This window comes from Lindgomyces ingoldianus (genome assembly GCF_010093535.1).
Source record: "Lindgomyces ingoldianus strain ATCC 200398 unplaced genomic scaffold BDR25scaffold_60, whole genome shotgun sequence".
NCBI lineage: Eukaryota > Fungi > Ascomycota > Dothideomycetes > Pleosporales > Lindgomycetaceae > Lindgomyces > Lindgomyces ingoldianus.
The window spans coordinates 45,511-63,264 of record NW_022985221.1 but is presented as its reverse complement, the minus strand read 5'-3'; the positions used below and the strand labels follow the sequence as shown (position 1 = coordinate 63,264).

General features: G+C 43.9%; 3 protein-coding genes across 3 annotated transcripts; 2 read left to right on the top strand and 1 right to left on the bottom strand.

Moving 5' to 3' along the window:
• Positions 1-443: 443 nt before the first annotated feature.
• BDR25DRAFT_245928 (kinesin) lies at positions 444-5,855 on the bottom strand (the record flags this gene model as incomplete). Its single annotated transcript, XM_033685911.1, has 6 exons — positions 444-1,031; positions 1,083-1,899; positions 1,948-5,021; positions 5,069-5,238; positions 5,311-5,634; positions 5,702-5,855. 6 exons carry the CDS (start codon positions 5,853-5,855, stop codon positions 444-446), a joined length of 5,127 nt encoding a protein of 1,708 aa, XP_033540160.1.
• A 5,879-nt stretch (positions 5,856-11,734) lies between these two features.
• On the top strand, positions 11,735-13,206 carry BDR25DRAFT_362866 (uncharacterized protein; the record flags this gene model as incomplete). Its single annotated transcript, XM_033696638.1, has 10 exons — positions 11,735-11,754; positions 11,785-11,847; positions 11,909-12,127; positions 12,157-12,303; positions 12,334-12,652; positions 12,703-12,753; positions 12,777-12,814; positions 12,846-12,994; positions 13,027-13,090; positions 13,185-13,206. The coding sequence occupies 10 exons, from the start codon at positions 11,735-11,737 to the stop codon at positions 13,204-13,206; spliced, it is 1,092 nt and encodes a 363-aa protein (XP_033540159.1).
• Positions 13,207-16,377: 3,171 nt separating this feature from the next.
• On the top strand, positions 16,378-16,593 carry BDR25DRAFT_245841 (uncharacterized protein; the record flags this gene model as incomplete). The annotated part of the gene is made up of 1 exon (XM_033685905.1): positions 16,378-16,593. A coding segment is annotated over one exon (216 nt), but the record flags the coding sequence as incomplete, so codon positions are not given.
• Between the last annotated feature and the right edge of the window lie 1,161 nt (positions 16,594-17,754).

The following is a 17,754-nucleotide window of genomic DNA, read 5'->3' as shown; positions in this document are numbered from 1 at the left end:
TGATTCAAATCTCCCCCGGAAATTCGCAATTTGCACATATTTTAGCGTAGTCAATTTTTCCTCCATAGAAAAGAAAAGAAAGGATCCACTAAGCCCCCGGAGAAGTTAAAGATAAGTAAAGGTTAAAAAAGGGGGGGCGGGATAGACCCTGACATAATAGCATGGATGTAGAAGAAGAGAAGTGTGTGGGCTGGGACCCCGGCGTGTTCCTCATATACGTCCACCACCTATATGTCCAGCCGGGCATTGCAAATCGTTTGTTTACATAACGACATCTCGAATGAAAAGGAGAAGCAAGGAAGTGCCATCGAAGCAAAAATGTAAAGAACTGTATCGGGGTATGTAACGTCCGTCCATGAGCGCCGGTAAAAGCAGATGAGGTGGTGATGTACAGGGTATAAAGTGAGGAGCGCTGATGATGAATGGATGTATGGAAAAGAAGACTAAAAGCAGTTCAACGTGCTTTTGTTTTTCTTCTTCTTGTTGCTGTTGTTAAGTGCGGCCATGCGAGCTTCTAAGTGGGCACGCTCGGCCTCGACTCGTAAACGGGCGTTACGCTCCTCTTCAACTGCTTGAAGCGAGTGTCGCGCCATGCTGCGCTCTTTCCTCATCACAGTTAGTTCTTCTTCCAGACCAGCACACTTCTTCTTGTAGGTGTCGAGATCGGTCCTCATCTTCTGGCTGGAAGACTCAAGATCAGTCAACGCATCTTCAAGGGTGGCTGTAAGCTGTTTCTCAGCGAAGAGATGCTTCTCGATAGTTCGGATACGAGCTTCCTGGTCCTCGACAAGCTGTGCCTGCGCTATGTCCTTACTCTGGTGACGAGAGGTAGGAGGAGACGGTGCGTTTGTCGTGGTAGGTGGAGGGCTTCCAGGGAGAGGAGGAAGGGGAATAGCCGGAGGCGGGGAAGGGAGGGAGGTGTGCGAGGTACTCTTGCGGAGATTCGAATTGTTCGAGTTCGACCGGTGAAGATCTTCCCGAGGATCGACAGACCCACGGTTGGAGTTCCGCTTCGCATCTGCGAGTTGAGACTGCGAGTGATCAGCCAAGCATGCACATAAAATTGGCGGTCGGCCGCTTACCTCTAGAAGAGCAATCTTCACACGGGACTCCTCTACTTCCCGCTCCATATCTTCTTTGCGGTTAATAGCGTCTTGAAGCTCGCGGCTACGCTCTGTCTGAAGTGCAGACAGCCGGTTGTTTGCTGCTTCGTGCTGGTCCCAATTTTGGTTAAGCTGATCCTCAAGCTCCTGGACAAGGCGTGAGCTCTTGCGCTCCTTTTCGCTGACTTTCTCGAGTGCCATCATTGTTTCTCCATTGAGCTTTTCAAGCTCATTTACAGAACCCCGGAGAGCTTTGATCGAATCTGAGGCTTCTGAAAGTTCGTTCCTTGCCGACTCCAAATCGCTCATCGCTTGGTCCATCCGGACGACGAGAGACTTCCTTTCCTCAACGAGGGACTCGATCCGAGACTGAACCGTGGCCATGTCGGCCTCTTCGTTCAAAGCAGATGACACTCCCTGAAGCAGACTTGCCATGTCCGCCTTGGCCTTGCTAAGGTCTGCCTGAAGTGCTTGGCTTGAAGTCTCGTGCACTGAGATCTCGGCGGTAAGTCTATCGAGTTCGGCTGTGTGGGTATGCTTCAATGCCTCCATTCCTTGCTGATGAAACATAATGGCACCTTTATGTTCCTCGATCTGCTTCTCCAGGTTCGCCACAAGCGACCTATGGGTCTCAAGCTCTTTCTCCGTAAGTTGCATGGCCTGGGCATCTTCTTCCACCTGAGTTTGAATGCGGGCATGCGATTCCTCAAGCTCAGCCAGACGCGTAGCGTTGTTGACCGCGGTAGCCTTGTGCTCGTCGACTTGAGCCTGCAAAGCAGAAATAGCCTCTTCGTGCCTCGACTTAGCTTGTTCCATCTCAGCATTAGCATTGATGCCTTTAGACAACTCAAGGTTAGTGATATTAGAAGCGTGGTCAGCTTCTAGCTTCTTCATTGCGGACTCGAGCTCTTGCACTTTACGAAGATGCTGCTTCTCAGACACCTTGGTGGCCTCGATTGCTGCCAGATGCTTCGACTGCCATTGAGCTACCTCTCGTTGAAGTTCGGCAATTTGCTTTTCATGTACCTGGTCGGTGTCGCTAGCGTGCTCGTCCATCGACCTTGAAATTGCAACTGGGAGTTGTGCACCTGTATGGGATTTTTCTTGGGTGCCAGGTGGTTGGAAAGTGGCTTTGAGATTTGCAATCTGCTCTTGAAGTTCCTGCTCCCGCTGCGCATACTCTTCTCTAAGCTTTTCCATTTGCTCCTCACTTTGCTTGAGTTGATCTTGCATAGATACGACAATAGAGATATCCATAGGCGAAGAGGCCTTCAAACTTGACCTCTCTCTCGTGAGACCAGTGATCAGAGTCATCTTGCCCTCCATTTCCTTTCTCACAGAAGCGACCTCATTCTCTAGCGCTTGCACTCGTTCAGAACGGGTAGCTAGTTCAGTCATGATAGCGTTTAGGTTGAGCTCGAAGTTCTGGATGGTGTCTGGTTGCTCTTCAAAGTTTTCTAGAGCCAGATTACGTAGCGAGGCAAAAGCCCGGTTCGACCGATCGTTAGCTAACACATTTTGGCTAGATTTGCGACGAATTATCTGAGCTGTGGGAGAACTTGGACGTGCCATTTGCGCCTTCTGAACCTCCGACTTAAGCTCTTCCACGTAGTCCAGAGTGTCTTGGTGTTGTTCCTGTAGCTCGGAGTAGTTCTGATTCAGCTCCGCCATCCGTCGTGCGTTTTCTGTATGCAGCCTCTTCAGCGTCTCGAACTCGTGGGCCAAGGCCGAATCGCTCTGTGGAAGATCCTCCGTCGAGTCCGATCTGAGCTGAGCCGTCTCGGCATCAGATGTCTCGGTGGTCGCGTAGGCCTCCTCCTCTGGGTTGGATGTATTGGTAGATTCCGCTAAGGACAACTCCGATGATAATGTCCGCGAGGATGATGGTTGTCCATCCTCCCTGAGTCCATTCACCCCCGCGTCTGCTAAAAAAGATGTTGGCCGGGTAGACGACGTCAATGAAGGTCTACGGTGACGTGCTTCGTCGACAGCATCCTGAAGCGCTGCCAACGTCCGCAAAGCCTCCTGGTACTTGCTTTCAAGCCTGTCGTAATCTTGGACGGTGGCCTCATGCTCCACGCGGAGATCAAATAGCTCTTGAGTGACAGAGTCGAGCTTGTCTGCCACATACTTGGATTGAGCGGGACTTTGAGGCATGTCAGCAACTTCCTCAGGTGCCAAATCCGCCGTTTGGACAGCTGGGGCTTCCCTATCTTCGCTGTGCTCCACTGTACGGACTGTAGTAGTGGCAGCACCAGCTCCAGAAGTAGTAGGTCGCTCAGTATCGTCCTCTTCGGCAATGGCGTCGACATTGGAATTAAACTGTCTGTTGCTGCCACCCGATGACCTCTTTTCAAGGAACGGATCGCTGTTCTTCTTGGAATGTCCGTTCACAAGATGTTCCTCGGGTTTGACTTCGGTCTGTCGGATGTTGTCAAGCTCATAGAGAAGGTTATCGAGCTTCCCGACACTCCGTTGTCGTTCCACCACATGTTTCAGGCGCTCTATTTCTCGCTGCATCAACTCAACCTCCTGTTCGTTCTCCGCGAGCCGTTCTTCAAGGGTGGAGATGTAATCTTCACAGCTGGCTTCGTTTTCACGAGCCCTCTGCAATTTCTCGCGCAGGTCCGAGATGGTGGTGTCGTTCTTCTCGATACCAGATGCTGAACTATCGACCTGGGCCTCGAGGGTCTTAACATAGTCTTCATTGCTTACTTCACGGTCCATAGCCTTCTGAATACGGGCTTGGAGCTGTTGTGTTTGGCTCTCTAAAAAGGCAATTCTCGTTTCCTTTTCAAGCAACTCGCTCTCATTTGTTGAAAGGGAAGAGCGCGTATTAGACAGCGACGATTCCAGACTTTGAATTGTCTTCTCATATTCCAGGACGACCGACTCCACCGCTTCCGCAAAGGAGTTGGACCGCTTTAGCCTCTCCAAAGCGGTGTCACCAATGGCATCCTTGAGCATAGGTGTGTCTGCGGACTCATTGTCGCGGGCTTTTGTGATTTCTGAGATTAGCTTCGCGTGGCGGGTGCTAAGAGCGTTGTAGTTCTCTTGAATATCGAGCAAATGGTTCTGTAGCTCGTTTTCACGCTCCTGCTGCCGTTCAGCACGGTCCTGAGGGGAAGCCTTCTTCCGGTCGGTCCTCTCGGATAATCTGATCTGATCACGCAGAAACGACACCTCGGCTCGTAGTCGCTCGATCACCGCCTGTTTGTCGCTGTCATCTGAGACTTGCTGAATCTGGGGTTTGATCTGAATGGCTCGGGCACGCTGCGCGTACTGAACCGTGTTTAGGGTTTCGCTTAGGTGGAATTCGGCGGGGTTGACACATGCAATCATGTACGTGATGGCATTACCGCCGAGAGAATCTTGGAGGAGTCGGGTAAGTTTTGAATCTCGGTAGGAAACGTGCGAGCCGTGTGAGCGAGAAGATAGCTGCGAGATGACCTTTCCCAAGCTCGCCAGTCCAGCATTAATGGAAATACCTTCCTTCGCCCTCTCGCCTTGCGCTTGAGTGTTCTTCAGCCTTTCGCTACCAGCCAGATCGACAAAGTGAAGTTTGCTGTCAACGGTGATCCAGCTCTCGCTACTGCCAGACATGGCTTCAATGGGCACGGACATGCGTTTTTCTCGCGTGGTGAGTGGCGCTGTGGAGCTCTTCTTCTGGACTAGGTTGAGACTGAAGACGGCATGAGAACGAGATGACTTTGCGTTGACCGCTGTTGCATCGGTCTGACGAATTGCGGATCCAAAGTTCAGGGCATTTAGCAAATCCTCAATCGAGTTAATCTGGACTTGGGTTAAGCCGGTCAGCAGAATGCGGCCCTTGGTGTCTTCGCGAATGGCCACAACGGGTCGTTCATGGAGGGGTGTGGTCTCAGGTAGGAGAAGGTCGCGGAGTTGCTCGTTGTAGATCTAAGCCCATCAGCAAGGTCGCAACACAACCAGCCCACCGCACTTACCTCAACATATGTCGCTTTTAGCTGCCAGTTCTTGTTCGCGGTCGATCTAGCGAAGCTCTGCATTCCTATCCCAGAAATGCGTGAAGGAGCGCGGATGCCAGAGCCAGGGGCCCGGCTGTTTGTGCCGTCGAGCCTATCGAACAACACAGCAGCTGCACGAGGGATTATGCCTGGCAGTCGCAGTTAGTGAGGTCGCTGGTGCCTCAGGCATTTGCGCCGGATGACGGAGGGATCAGGCCTACCCATTATCTTCGCATTGCCCTGCTCCCGAGGGCCGGTGGTGCCCATGGTGTACGACTTTCCGGCACCGGACTGGCCATACGCGAGGATGGAGACATTGTAGCCCTGCACGAAAGAGCTCACGCTCTCGGTGACGTATTCGAAGACACCCTCCTGGTCGATGTCCTCGCCGAACACACGGTCGAAGACGAAGATCTTGCGACCACCGGAGGCATCGACCGCCAGGCTCGATGGCGACGTGACCTGACAGGTTGCGCCGCGAAAGCGCGTTGGGACGAGGTCGAAGCCCGGGTCTCCAGGTTGGAGCGGAGGGCGGACGCGGACAGCTGCATTAGAGGCGGGTTAGAGATTTTGGATTGCGGGGAGGGTGCATAAGGCGCGCAGTAAACATACCGACTTTGACCGCCGTCTTCGAGTCTTCATCTGAGGCACGACTGCCTCCGCCGTGCTTGCTGCTCATACTCATGCGACTCGAGGAGCGGTTTGAGCGGATCATGGCACTCAAGGGACGCTGGATGCCGGCGGGCGACCCAGGCGGAGAGGCCATTACTGCCGGCGTGCGGCGGAGCCGGGGAGCAGTTTAGAGGGTCGTGCGCAGGATCCTGTAGAATACTATGGTAGAGTTGCGCGCGGATGGGCTGGTGTTGGACACAGTGCCGGTCGAGAATAAAGTGGTTGTGGGTAGAATTGTTTGGCCCGGGTGTCATGCGAAAACGGCGGGCGAGGCGACGTGGGCACGGATTTAGCCTGGATCCCCCAAGCGCGAGAGGTTCATCCAGCGAGCGAGCGAGCGAGAACGCAGCGTGGCGAGCGCGCGATGCAGAGGGGCGGTGGGAGAGGTGGGTGAAGGTGGAGAGCGGACAAAAGTGCGGGCGGAAGAAATTTTGGTGATGGAGAGCACGTAGGTTCTGGTCGCGGTGGTGCTCTCTGCCCTCTGTTGACGCTAGTCAGGGGGAATTGTGGGAGCTTGAGCTGATAGCAAGGGGGCAGGCGCCGGGTCATTACAGAAGCGAATCTGGCTGCGTCTGCCGCGCCCTGCCCGCGATAATCCCGTCCCTCGCTCGACTGGAGCTTTCCAAGGTTCGTGATGGGCCATCGCGTCACGGTGTGCAGTTCGTGGCCTCACTCGCCGGCCTGGGAAAAGCCGCCGTTGTGCGGTTGTGCGACCCGCCCACGTTTGCTTCTGCTTCGGTGCCTCTGCGCTTCTGCTGCGCTTCTGCACTGCTTCTTGCTTGTTCCTGCTGCTCCTAAAACCCGCCCGCCACCCCCCCCCGACGCATCCACTGGTCCCACGGTGCAGCATGTATCCAGTGTGCCAGCGTTGGTTCTGAGGGAAATTGCCCGGCCCGGCATGTGGTGCGAAAACGTGGATGAACCACACAAGAAGACCTCCGCTGCCGGCCCAACGCCAGCACCAGCGTCCACGTTTCTTCTCCTCTCTCAGAGTCTAACCCTTCACTGCTGACAACAATCGCAACCGGAGGGCTTCCGCAACCCTTCTTTACGCTAGGCTCCTTAGGTCGCCGTTTTCTTCTACAGGTGTCATGTCACAGCTCTAGACCTCTATCCAGGTTCTTCAAACATCTATCTTGTTAATTCCATCCCGTTTCTTCTCCCCTCTCCTCTTGACACCCGCTGTTATAAATAAGCATCCGGAACGTTCTGTTCCTCAGCTTCATAATGCTTCGGGCGAAACGTTTATAATGCACGCCTCGAGTTGCTTGGGGACGAGTCGCGTTCCCTACCCTCCCTTCCCCCAGCCATTGCCAAACTACTCCAACAAAAGTATCGGGCGTGTTTCATCAACGGCAATCCGGAGCTAGACTGCGAGGCGAGTCTTTGTCTGCTCCTGGCTTGCCAAGTTGTGGCCAGTACTCGGTTCACAGGTGACGAGGCTGCAGCTGTCATCTGTGATGAGGACCCTGACTGCTTGAGGGAGCCATTCCGGCCTCCACCATCGGATACGCTTCCCGCAATCCACTCTGCGAAAAGAAACCTCGTCTTCGGGGCGCCGAACCTGAAACATGTGAACGAGATTTGGGGCGTCGGGTACCCTTCTCGACCTCTTCAGCATGGCGATCTCCCTTCGACGCGTGGTGGCTGAATCGCCAGCCAGCCCAAAAGAGCACTACGACCTTTGAGCCCCTTTTTCACCACACCAGTCGACGCGGTTGTTGAAGGTTTACGCTGCTTCTGATTCGCATTTCCTGTTCGCATCGTACGACGCGGCGAACCTACTTCATCCATTACCTCGTTCACTAGGAGCCTGCGGCGTAGGTCTGCGCTCACATTGGAGCACCTGCATGTCACCCCGAGTGTCTAACCAAATCCATTGCGTAATTTAACGATCCCAGCCACAGCGCGAGCAGTCAATATCAATTGCAACAACAGATGGTCTGTGCCGACTATCACGAAACGGGGACCTAGCGATAGTTTCTTTGAGATATTCAGCAAGCATCCTGCCCCGCTCACCATTTTGAATGATGAGTCTTGGGCGAGCTCTTTATCGAGGTGAGGCAAGAATATACCGGCCTCCCAGAAATATCAGCCATAATAATTTAGCAAATTAGCTTTCTTGAAATCCTTCGATTGGCCACGTCCTGCATTTCATGTCTTAAGAACGGCTGATATTTGTTTTCCGGCACCCAAAGCTAACTATCGGCAGAGGGCATGAACTGCACGCCTCATCCGCTCACCATGTGATGTGAAATGCAAAAACAAGGAGACATCCATGCAAGAGGTTCCCGACCTTGAGGATGTACGCCTAGCTGCATGTTACTCCTCCGCAAGTCCGTCGCGGTGAAGAGGAGATGTTCGGATGACAACCTTCGAAGCTCGTGTTCCCCAACACCTGCAGATTCACGCAATACATACTAGGTAGACATGATGAAAACCAACTCAGACACTCAGAGGTTAGTGTTATGGTGGTTGGCGTTAGTGCCCCGCACTAAAACTACGACTTCCTTGTTGGGCACGGCTCTCCATCTCGAAGATCAACACCAGGATGCTCCTGTTCGTCACACTTCAACTTTAATGCTTCACAATAATTTGTCCCCCTCGCTGCTTTGCATGCCTTCACTGAGCAGACCCTTACCGGACCCTTGACCCGCTCTTACACAATCCCCGCATCCCCGCTCCTTTGCAACATACCTAGCAACAGAACTTGCGGACCGTCAGCCTTTGACATTAGATGCTCCTGCTAAAACTGATCCTTTCGACTCTAAGAGAATCTCTGGCCCTCATCGCATAGTAGAAAAGGTTCAGCTTTTGATCTCACTCGCCACTAAGTAGAAGAAGTCTAAGTATGCCCCTCATTCCCTTCAATTCCAGCCCTTCGTGAGAACGTCATCACATCCTTATCAATCATCGCCTCATCAATCACATCCCCAATCGGGCGAATACGACATGGTGGAGACATCAAGATTCAAGTCCGTTGCGCAATAGCGCCGTCGATATTTTGGACAATACCGGCATTCACGGCTCTTTCCTCTGCGGTACACCTTCCTCCGTCTTTGCGTCCTGCAAGCACTTCAAAGTATCCACTTTGATTAGTCTGATGCCGCCGTTGAACCATCCTGCTGCATAAGAACATACGATTTCCTGTTTCTATCCAGTGCGGGTGGGGCAACAACACTACCTCTGCACTTCAAATTGTGAGGCTGATGCAGGTTCTAGCCATTGGTCGAGCTGCAAATCAGTACGTACCTCGAGGTCTGCAGATACTTCGATTCAATATTTCTGAGCACCGACATTTATCTTTCTCCACTAGCTGGCTATTTCCGTGTGCGATTATTCTATGTTTCAGGGTATTTCGACGATTCCTGGCCAACAGATCAGCGTATCCCGAGGATTATGCCCCACTCCCTCTTTATCCGCCCAGCTAACGATATTTAAACGGCGCAAAACATCGAGCCTAGATCGCCCTCCATTCCCTGAGAGAACTTCGTCAACGATCATTGCGGGGAAATGCTGTGCGACCTCATTGGCATGAACTATTTTCTTATTCAAAACCTAAATTCTACTGTACCTCACCTCATCGACAGTGGCCTGCCTCAAGGACTGTTGGCGAGTAGACTTGAGATTAGCCTATTCGTTACCTGCACCAACAGCGAGTCATGTGGCGTCGAACTGGTGTACAATACGAAGCGGTGTATGACTTCGAAGTTTGCATGTCGTTATTGATCCTCCTGCCGAAGCCTTTCCCCGGCTTAACTACCCCACCATCTACACTTACTTTTATCTGGCAACTAACCACTCACAGCGGAGGATCCTCCGGATAAGCCCCGAGGCATATGTTATTGATCACCTATTCTCGTAACCTTCCGCTACCGGGAGAAAGGCTGGAGGACAACGTGGGATCTGCCCTTGGCCGCGCGACCTATGATCGCCCGAAAAGATCTCCCTCCGTCGATTCCTTAACTTTATTGTCTAATCTCGTAGGCCAACATCAACAGTGCTAGCAGCGAGATTACAGTAGTCAGTCTTCTCGCGATTAAGCCTTGCAAAGCTCGGTTTCATGCTGAGTCTAAGCCTCTTCAATGCCATCGATGAGAAGTACCGGATACCTGTGCATACCTACATATATGTGCTGATGAGCTTCTATCGTCTTCGTAACAAATATAATGAAGGCCTCGTTGAAGTTGAGGTGGTGGGGTGCATTTCTTTTCAGTGCTAAGAGACGCAAGCTGGGATCATTGTATCAGCATCTTTACTCTACCTCCCATCCTGATTTATGCTTCGGGATTTCGATAGAACCTGGCGCCTGTTTTTCTAACTCTTGATATAAGTTGTCGATAGCAAACCTCAAGCACTTTTAAAATGTACAGCCAAAAGGTAGACACTGGAGTAGCTGTCCTCAATCGTGAAAATCAAACATCACTATCTTCCCCTTCCAATCACATTTGGGAAAAGACACAGTATGGGCATACCAAAGTCCTTCAGTCTCTTCTTTTGCCTCTCAGGCCACAGAAATTTTTTGGCATTAGGAACATCGACGTCTTTGCTTTTTCCTCCTCTCCATGTTCCTCATTTCCAGAACACCTTCTTTCCATGATTACTAACACAATCTTCTTTACTCTTCACACCATCAGTTTCACTACCATCTCCCTTCTTCTCCACCACAAACTTCCGCAACACTTCCAACGTCAAAACGCCAATATGCAAGGTTTCGCGAGTCATATTCCCAGCTGGCGTGCCTCCGACTTCATGCAACGTGCCAGCACCGAGGCACACTGTTGACAGATCGAGTCGGACTTGCAGGAGATGTTCCAAAGACAGTGGTGAGTCGCAATCGTGACAGATCGTGTTTGTTCTGCAGTGCTTGATCGATCATCATGGATGGAGGGACACCAGGACTCGGAGATTTTGGCGGTATCGGGATGGGGTAGTGTATAGTTGAGGTATTATTGCATGTGGCTTCTTAGGCATCCGTAGACCTGGAATTTGGAATCGAAGAGATTAAGAGGAGTTTTCATTCGATAATACTAGACAACCACATCCTTTCAACGCATGTTTGCCCAGATGGCCCCAGGTTGAAGATGCAGTCTAAGATATCGCCCGATCGAGAAAATATGGGATGGACGGAGAATAAGGTCGCGTAGTCCCCACCACTAGCACTTCGGCGCTTCAATTGCTTGACTCTACGAGCCCTCGAAACCAAATTTCGATGTATGGGCAATCTTAGGTCTTGCATGCTCTGGCTGGAAAGCCGGAGCAGCACCTGCCAGCCGCATGTTGTTTTGTCGTGAGGTGGTGTTGTCATATTGATGAAGTAGTGGAATAAAGTTGTAGTAGCATTCAAAGCCAGTCATCATTAGCTTGTAAAGGCAGTGGTATTCCTTGGCACATAGTCCCCTTTACTCTACATGCTTTGGCCGAGCACGAACGCTCACGCTCTACTACTGCATTTGGCTTTTAGAGCTGCGTAAACTCTGCATAGGATTGACCGATACCGGCAGGATTGAGAGCGGACTGTTATAATAGGACAAAGAGGCGGTTATATAATTCTCAGTTACAAACTTCAGACATACCCGTCAGCTCAACCGACACATGGCACAAGGCTGAAGCGGAAGATTCAAGATTAAACGCAATTCCAACCGTATTCCCTTTCTCAACCCCAACGATACATACATAAGCACTCTACCCCACCTCCACCTCTCTCCTCATCCACCCATAATGCCGCACTCATCCTACCCTCCCACATTAGCCCCTCCCACAACTCTCAAAATAACCCCGACTCTTCTCCTACCACCCGCAGCCCTACACGCCCACAAGGCCCACACTAGCACTCACCACGCTTCTCGCTCCAAATCAGCTGCTCCAACCGCTTCCTCATCTGCCGGGTAGAAAGCCAGACTGGATGGACTGACGACGTGTGGGACGATCACACGGACCCATTGTGGGCGAATTGTCAGCCTAAGCAGTGGAATGAAGACCAGTATCCGTTTGTGAGATATAGCTCCGAAGTGTGTCTGCAGTATGCGAGACGGCGCATGTGGGGTAGGAGGTCCAGGGGATAAGGACGACTACGAGCGCGCTTTGTTATAGAGTGTAAGTTCGCTTGTGTGTTTTAAGTCGATGTCAGTTTTAAGTCGATGTCAGTTTTAAGTCGATGTCAGTTTTATATTGCTTGAGAAGTAGAGAAGGTGAAAGCAGAGTAAACCATATTAATCCAGTCCAATTCAATCAAGAAGAAAGCAAAATTAGCCCAGCAAACAAATCCACTAATATTCCCCTCCCTAGTAATCTCATCCTCATGGGTAACTTTGGCGCTATCCTAGACTGCTCCAAATCCGCCTACTCCATCAATGTGTATACCGTGTACATTTGAGTAGTCTGGGCACCTGGAGCTCGATTCCAGCTAATATCATGCCGTCTGAGAGATTCAGCGGCGGTATCGAACACTATTCGTACACGGTATATTGGGAATCTACAGAATTGACTTTGCTCCAAGCCGCTAGCAGCAGTGGGGCGCCGAAAACGAGTTTGCCGTTGGCGTAAATGTCGTCAGCGGTGGCGTCTGTGAGGGTTTCGGAAACGGCTGTTGCGGGCATTGGCGCTGGGGCGAGCGTGGCATCTAGTCCCTCGAGAGCTCTGAGACTAGAGCGTTTGAGAGCAAATGTTCATATTGGTGTGGGCGTGGGTGTTGGGGTTGGGGTTCTTGTGTTGCTTGTCTGCTTTCGTGGATTTTGGGACTGGGGAAGGAAACAACAACAAATCAAGTATTTGGACTCGAAGGCTAGCATGAAGGAGATGAAGGTGTTTGACATGGGTAGAGGTGAGGTGGATTTTCCAATGGAGTTGTCTATTGAGATCACTCTTCCTGAGCTCCTTGCAGGTATGCCAGTGCATGAGAAGGGTTGAGTGGGATCTCTCATGTGGGACTTTTCGGTTAGGTCAATGGTTCATCAGGGGTTAAGGAGGATAGAAAGTTTAACAGGAAGAAGGTGCCCTGTTAAAAGGTTCTCAGTACAATCTCCAAGTGAATATTGAAGAGGGAGTAAGAGAGTAACCCATACCGAAGCTGGGCTTGTGGCAGTAATCTCAAGAGAGATAAGCAAAGATTTCCCTCACACAAATGCGAAAATAGAAGGCTAGGAGGCTTTATTTCCGCCGCAGAGATAGATATACTCGAGAACCTAGAGCCTCTTATTATAGATTTAGGGAGGGGTGGTAAGAAGCAAGACAGTCATGTAAGAAACGAGTCGACAAGATTTGAGGATTGTGTCGTGGGAAAGGGTCGTGTTTTCTAAAGAAAATACAGCTATGGGGAAATGTCGATGAGTCAGAAAAGGGCATTAACTAAGTGTTCACTGCTTTCGTCCCTCGGTGCTAATTATATTAATCGTTGCTCCAAATGATTCGTATGTCCGAATAGTGATATTCGGGCGCCTGGTTGATAGTCACGTGGCTCGGATGCGCCCGGATCCCTGTGCACGGAGATCCGTGCGCAGAGTTTAGGACTATATTAACCCCTTTCCTTTGTACAATAGAAACAACAAGAAGTAATTAACACTAGTTACCTAACACCCCTGTGCAATGTTTACACTGTGCAAACCTCTCTGTCTTGTACGCATTTGCTAACACTAAGTGCTAGCTAGCAGAGAGTTTATTTAACACTAATTAGTAGTTTAAATACTATAAAAAAGAAAGCTTTTCTTATACCTTTTTATTTAAAAGTTTATATATAAAAAGAATTCTTTTTCTTACTACTTTAACTATAAATTAGTAAGAGTAAAGACAGAGTTTAATTTATATATAAGTAGCTATAAATCTTTATTTAGTTACCTAAGCAAGAGCAAGAAACCTGTCTATATAATACTATTTAAAAGTATTATATAAATAGTAGTGCTTATTTAATACTAAGAGGTTTGTTTTATCTTTTTACACAAGGCTGTTTAGAGGTAGCGTACAATAAGAAGTAAGACAGCGCGCAACAACATATAATTAACTACTATAAAGTAATAAGCAACGCTAGCTCTATCTATAACTAGCTAACATAATGTATTAACATATAACTAATACATACTTTTTATAGGCATCTTAGTAAAGACCCTAGTAAAGTAGATAAACATTAAAAATTAAGTAAATAAAATTAAACTATTAAATAACACACTTAAAAAAAAGCTTAATTTATATACAGCTAACTTAATTATAAAACTCTACATATTAAGCATAATAAATGTATGTATACTTAAGAACTTTTAAAATAACTTTATAAAGTAAAAGCTTATACACTTTAAAAATTTTAGCTAACTATTTTTATAAGAACTAATTACTACTTTATAGAATAAAAGCATTAGCTTTAAAAAGGACATAATAAAGGCTACTACACTATATAAACTTATAAAAAAAGAATATATATTTACTATTTTACTAAAGCATTATATAAAACTATTACTACTATTACTAGTCTTAACATAATAAAGAATGTTTTTATATAAATTACCTATAGACCTAATACTTTCTCTGTAATTAGTATAACTACCTTATAATAGCTTACTATACAAGAGCATAACTAGGCAGCTACATATTCCTGTAGCCACAGCTCTGCATAAGATTCCCTAAAGCTTGTACCTACTATATATAATTTAATTACTATATAATCTATACTAACTTTTACTTATATAAGATATTATAGTAGAGAACTTTACGCCTAAAAAGGTTATATAATTTTAGAAAGCATAAAAGAAGAAGAATAACTATATAAGGTAACTATATAATATCTTAGCTAATAAGGCTATAGTATTTATTAAGCTCTACTAACACCTTACTATTTTTAAGGCATTATATATAAGCATTTTTCCTAATATTTTTAAAAGGCGTGTATATATGTTCTACCTTTATAATATTAGTTTAAAATAATTATAGAAGTTACTATATAAGCAGCTTAGTAATTACTTTAATACTAATGTAAACTATAACTAGTATTAAATAGATTAGATAATAATAAGCTTTATATAAAGTAAGTAAAAAAACTTTATAAAAACTTTATAAAAACTTTATATAAAGCTTTTAAAGCTATAATTAATAAACTTACTTTTATATAAAAAGCTTTTAGTTTATAATTTTAAGGTAAAATACTACTTTACACTACTATTATATAAGCATGCTAAAGGCAACTTAAACTTAAATAAGTAATGTTCTTAATTAAGCCTATATATAAGGCACTGTACAGTAACCTCTGTTTAGCACTTTAAGTTATAATTAATTAATAAAATAATGCATTTATAAATAAATTCTAAGATGTGTACTATACTAATAGGCAATATAGCTTACTATGTACACATAGCTATTAACAACATAGAAGAAGCTTAAGGGGATATAGAGGATTATTTAGACTATAGTCCTTTACATAATTAAAGTAATGCTTTGTCTATTATAAAAAAAAATATTAGTTAATAAATTATCTTTATATAAATTAATTTTATGTAAAACACTAATATATCTCTTTATATAAAAGATTCTATAATAAAACACTAACATGTAAAAAAGTAAATATATATATTTAAAAGTTTAAAAGTAAACTAGAGTAAAAAAAAAAAAGTTACATAATAATAATAACTTAAATAAAAAAAAGTAAGAAGATTATTAACTACTTTACTAATACTGCATTTCTTTACTGCGCAACTGCAGAGAACATTTACAGCCTAGAACCTAAAGAATACGCAGAACAGTTTATCTTTAAAGATTAATACTATATAGTATACTAAAGTAAACTATAGAATACTAGCGCAGTAAGAATTTTTACTATAAAGAAGTTATAACTTAAAGCATACCTACAAGAATTCCTTTATATAAAAGTAGACTAGATACTAAAAAAAAAAAGTATTAGCTTTAAAAAATAAAAATTAATAAAATTAATTAGTACTATATAAATTACTAACTTAGTTAGTAACATAATATATTACATTTTAGACACCCTAACACTGTTCCTACTATCTCTAGCAGACGCAGACTAAATAGGTGCGTACTTTAATAACATACAGAATATAATTATACAAAGTAATAAAAATACTGTCTTAGTTATATAAAAATAAGGTTATCTATTTTTTAATATATAAAAGAAAAAATTAATGTTTTTTTTTACTAAACATAAACTTTAATAACTACATAAAAAATTTAGCTATTTTTATATAAAATAACTTTATATAATGCTTAAAAACACTAAATATAACATTAATTTCTTTATACTTAAAAAGATTAAAAAGTTTTACTATATATATTAGCTACATAACTTAGCACTATAAAAATTTAAGTTTATAATTAAGAATAACTTACACTTTAACTATAAAATAGTAATTAATGTTATATAAATTAGTAACTAAAACATACTATATATAATTAACATAAATATATTATTCTAAGTAGCAACCTTTTTAAAATTAATGTCTACACAAGATACCTAGAACACACTTTATAAGTGTTAAATTAACATATACTAAGGCCTACCTAATTATATTATATATAACTTTAGTATAAACTTTATATCTAAAGACTTCTAGAATTACGTAAAGATTATAGAAGCAATGTGTTAACAGATGCTAGTAGAGGCCTATTAGGCTCTAGAGAAGATTAAGCGCGCGCACGCACTACTGCAACATGTGTACAATATTCTCTATGCAGAATTAGATAATTATATAAATAATAAGTTAGTATTACAGATAGCTATTAAAGCTTTAAATAATATAGCAAAACTAAATAGTCTTATACCTACATTACTTATATTTAAAACATACCTAAGAATTAACATAGATTCTACACTATCCTCTAATATTATTACATAAGCTAACACTATATAAAAGGTAATAAAGATGCTTTAAAGTAAAAAAGTAAAAGTTAATATTAATTATATAATTAATACTTAAAATAGCTTAACTTTATATAAAGTACTAAATCTTCTACTTAGTTCTAAAGTAAAGACATAGTAAAAAAAAAAAGGATAGATAGAACTATACATAGTAAAAAGAATTAAAGCCTTAAATGTTATTATTAAGATAAAAAATAGTCTAGTAAGACTCTACTACACATAAGTTATACTATATTATTATATAAAAGATAAAGATAAACCTACATAAGAATTACTAAATCTAGATAAACTAGCCCTAGTATAAAAAGATCCTTTACAGGCATAAAAAAGAAGTTGCCTATATAAGTAACTAACTCTAGTTAATAAACTGCATAAAACAGCCTCTTAAGCAGCATTAGATTTATTATATAAACTAGAACTAAAACTATAGCTAGCTAAAAAAAGCTAAGAAAGACTATATAAAAATTTATAGGCTACAACATTTTTAACTTAAAAAAAAAAAGACTACGTGCTAGTAATTAAGCTTTATATAGACAGTGTAATTATAATACCTAGAAGACTATTTAAAGAATTAGACTATATAGAAATAAAAAGTCTAATTATAAATAGCACATTTAAAGTACTTTTATATAATTTATTAATTTATAAAAGATAAATCTTTAACCTTTAACTTATATATAAAGTTAAAAGAAAATTAATAAAACTATATAAAAAGTTATAACTTATATTTATAAAATATTTAGATAAAAAGAAAAAGAAAATCTTTATATAGTTTTCTATAATTTAAAAAATAAGTTAAAGGTTAATTTTAGCTATTAGCTTATTACTAATAGCTTTATATAATATGCACTATAAACTACGCAATATTACCTAAGTATATATATAATTAATAGATAAGCTTGTTTACACTTTTTTTATATAACTACTAAAAGAACTCTATAAAAGCTTCTCTTTACACATAATATTTAAAGTTGTATAACTACTATACAGCGCAGCAGAGTTAGGCTTATATTAGTTTAAAACATACTACAACTATTATAAAAATAGACTTTTTATAAAAACCTTATTATATAATCTATGCTTATTAATTATATATAAAGGCTTAATAGTGCTTAGTATTATAAGACTATAAATAAAT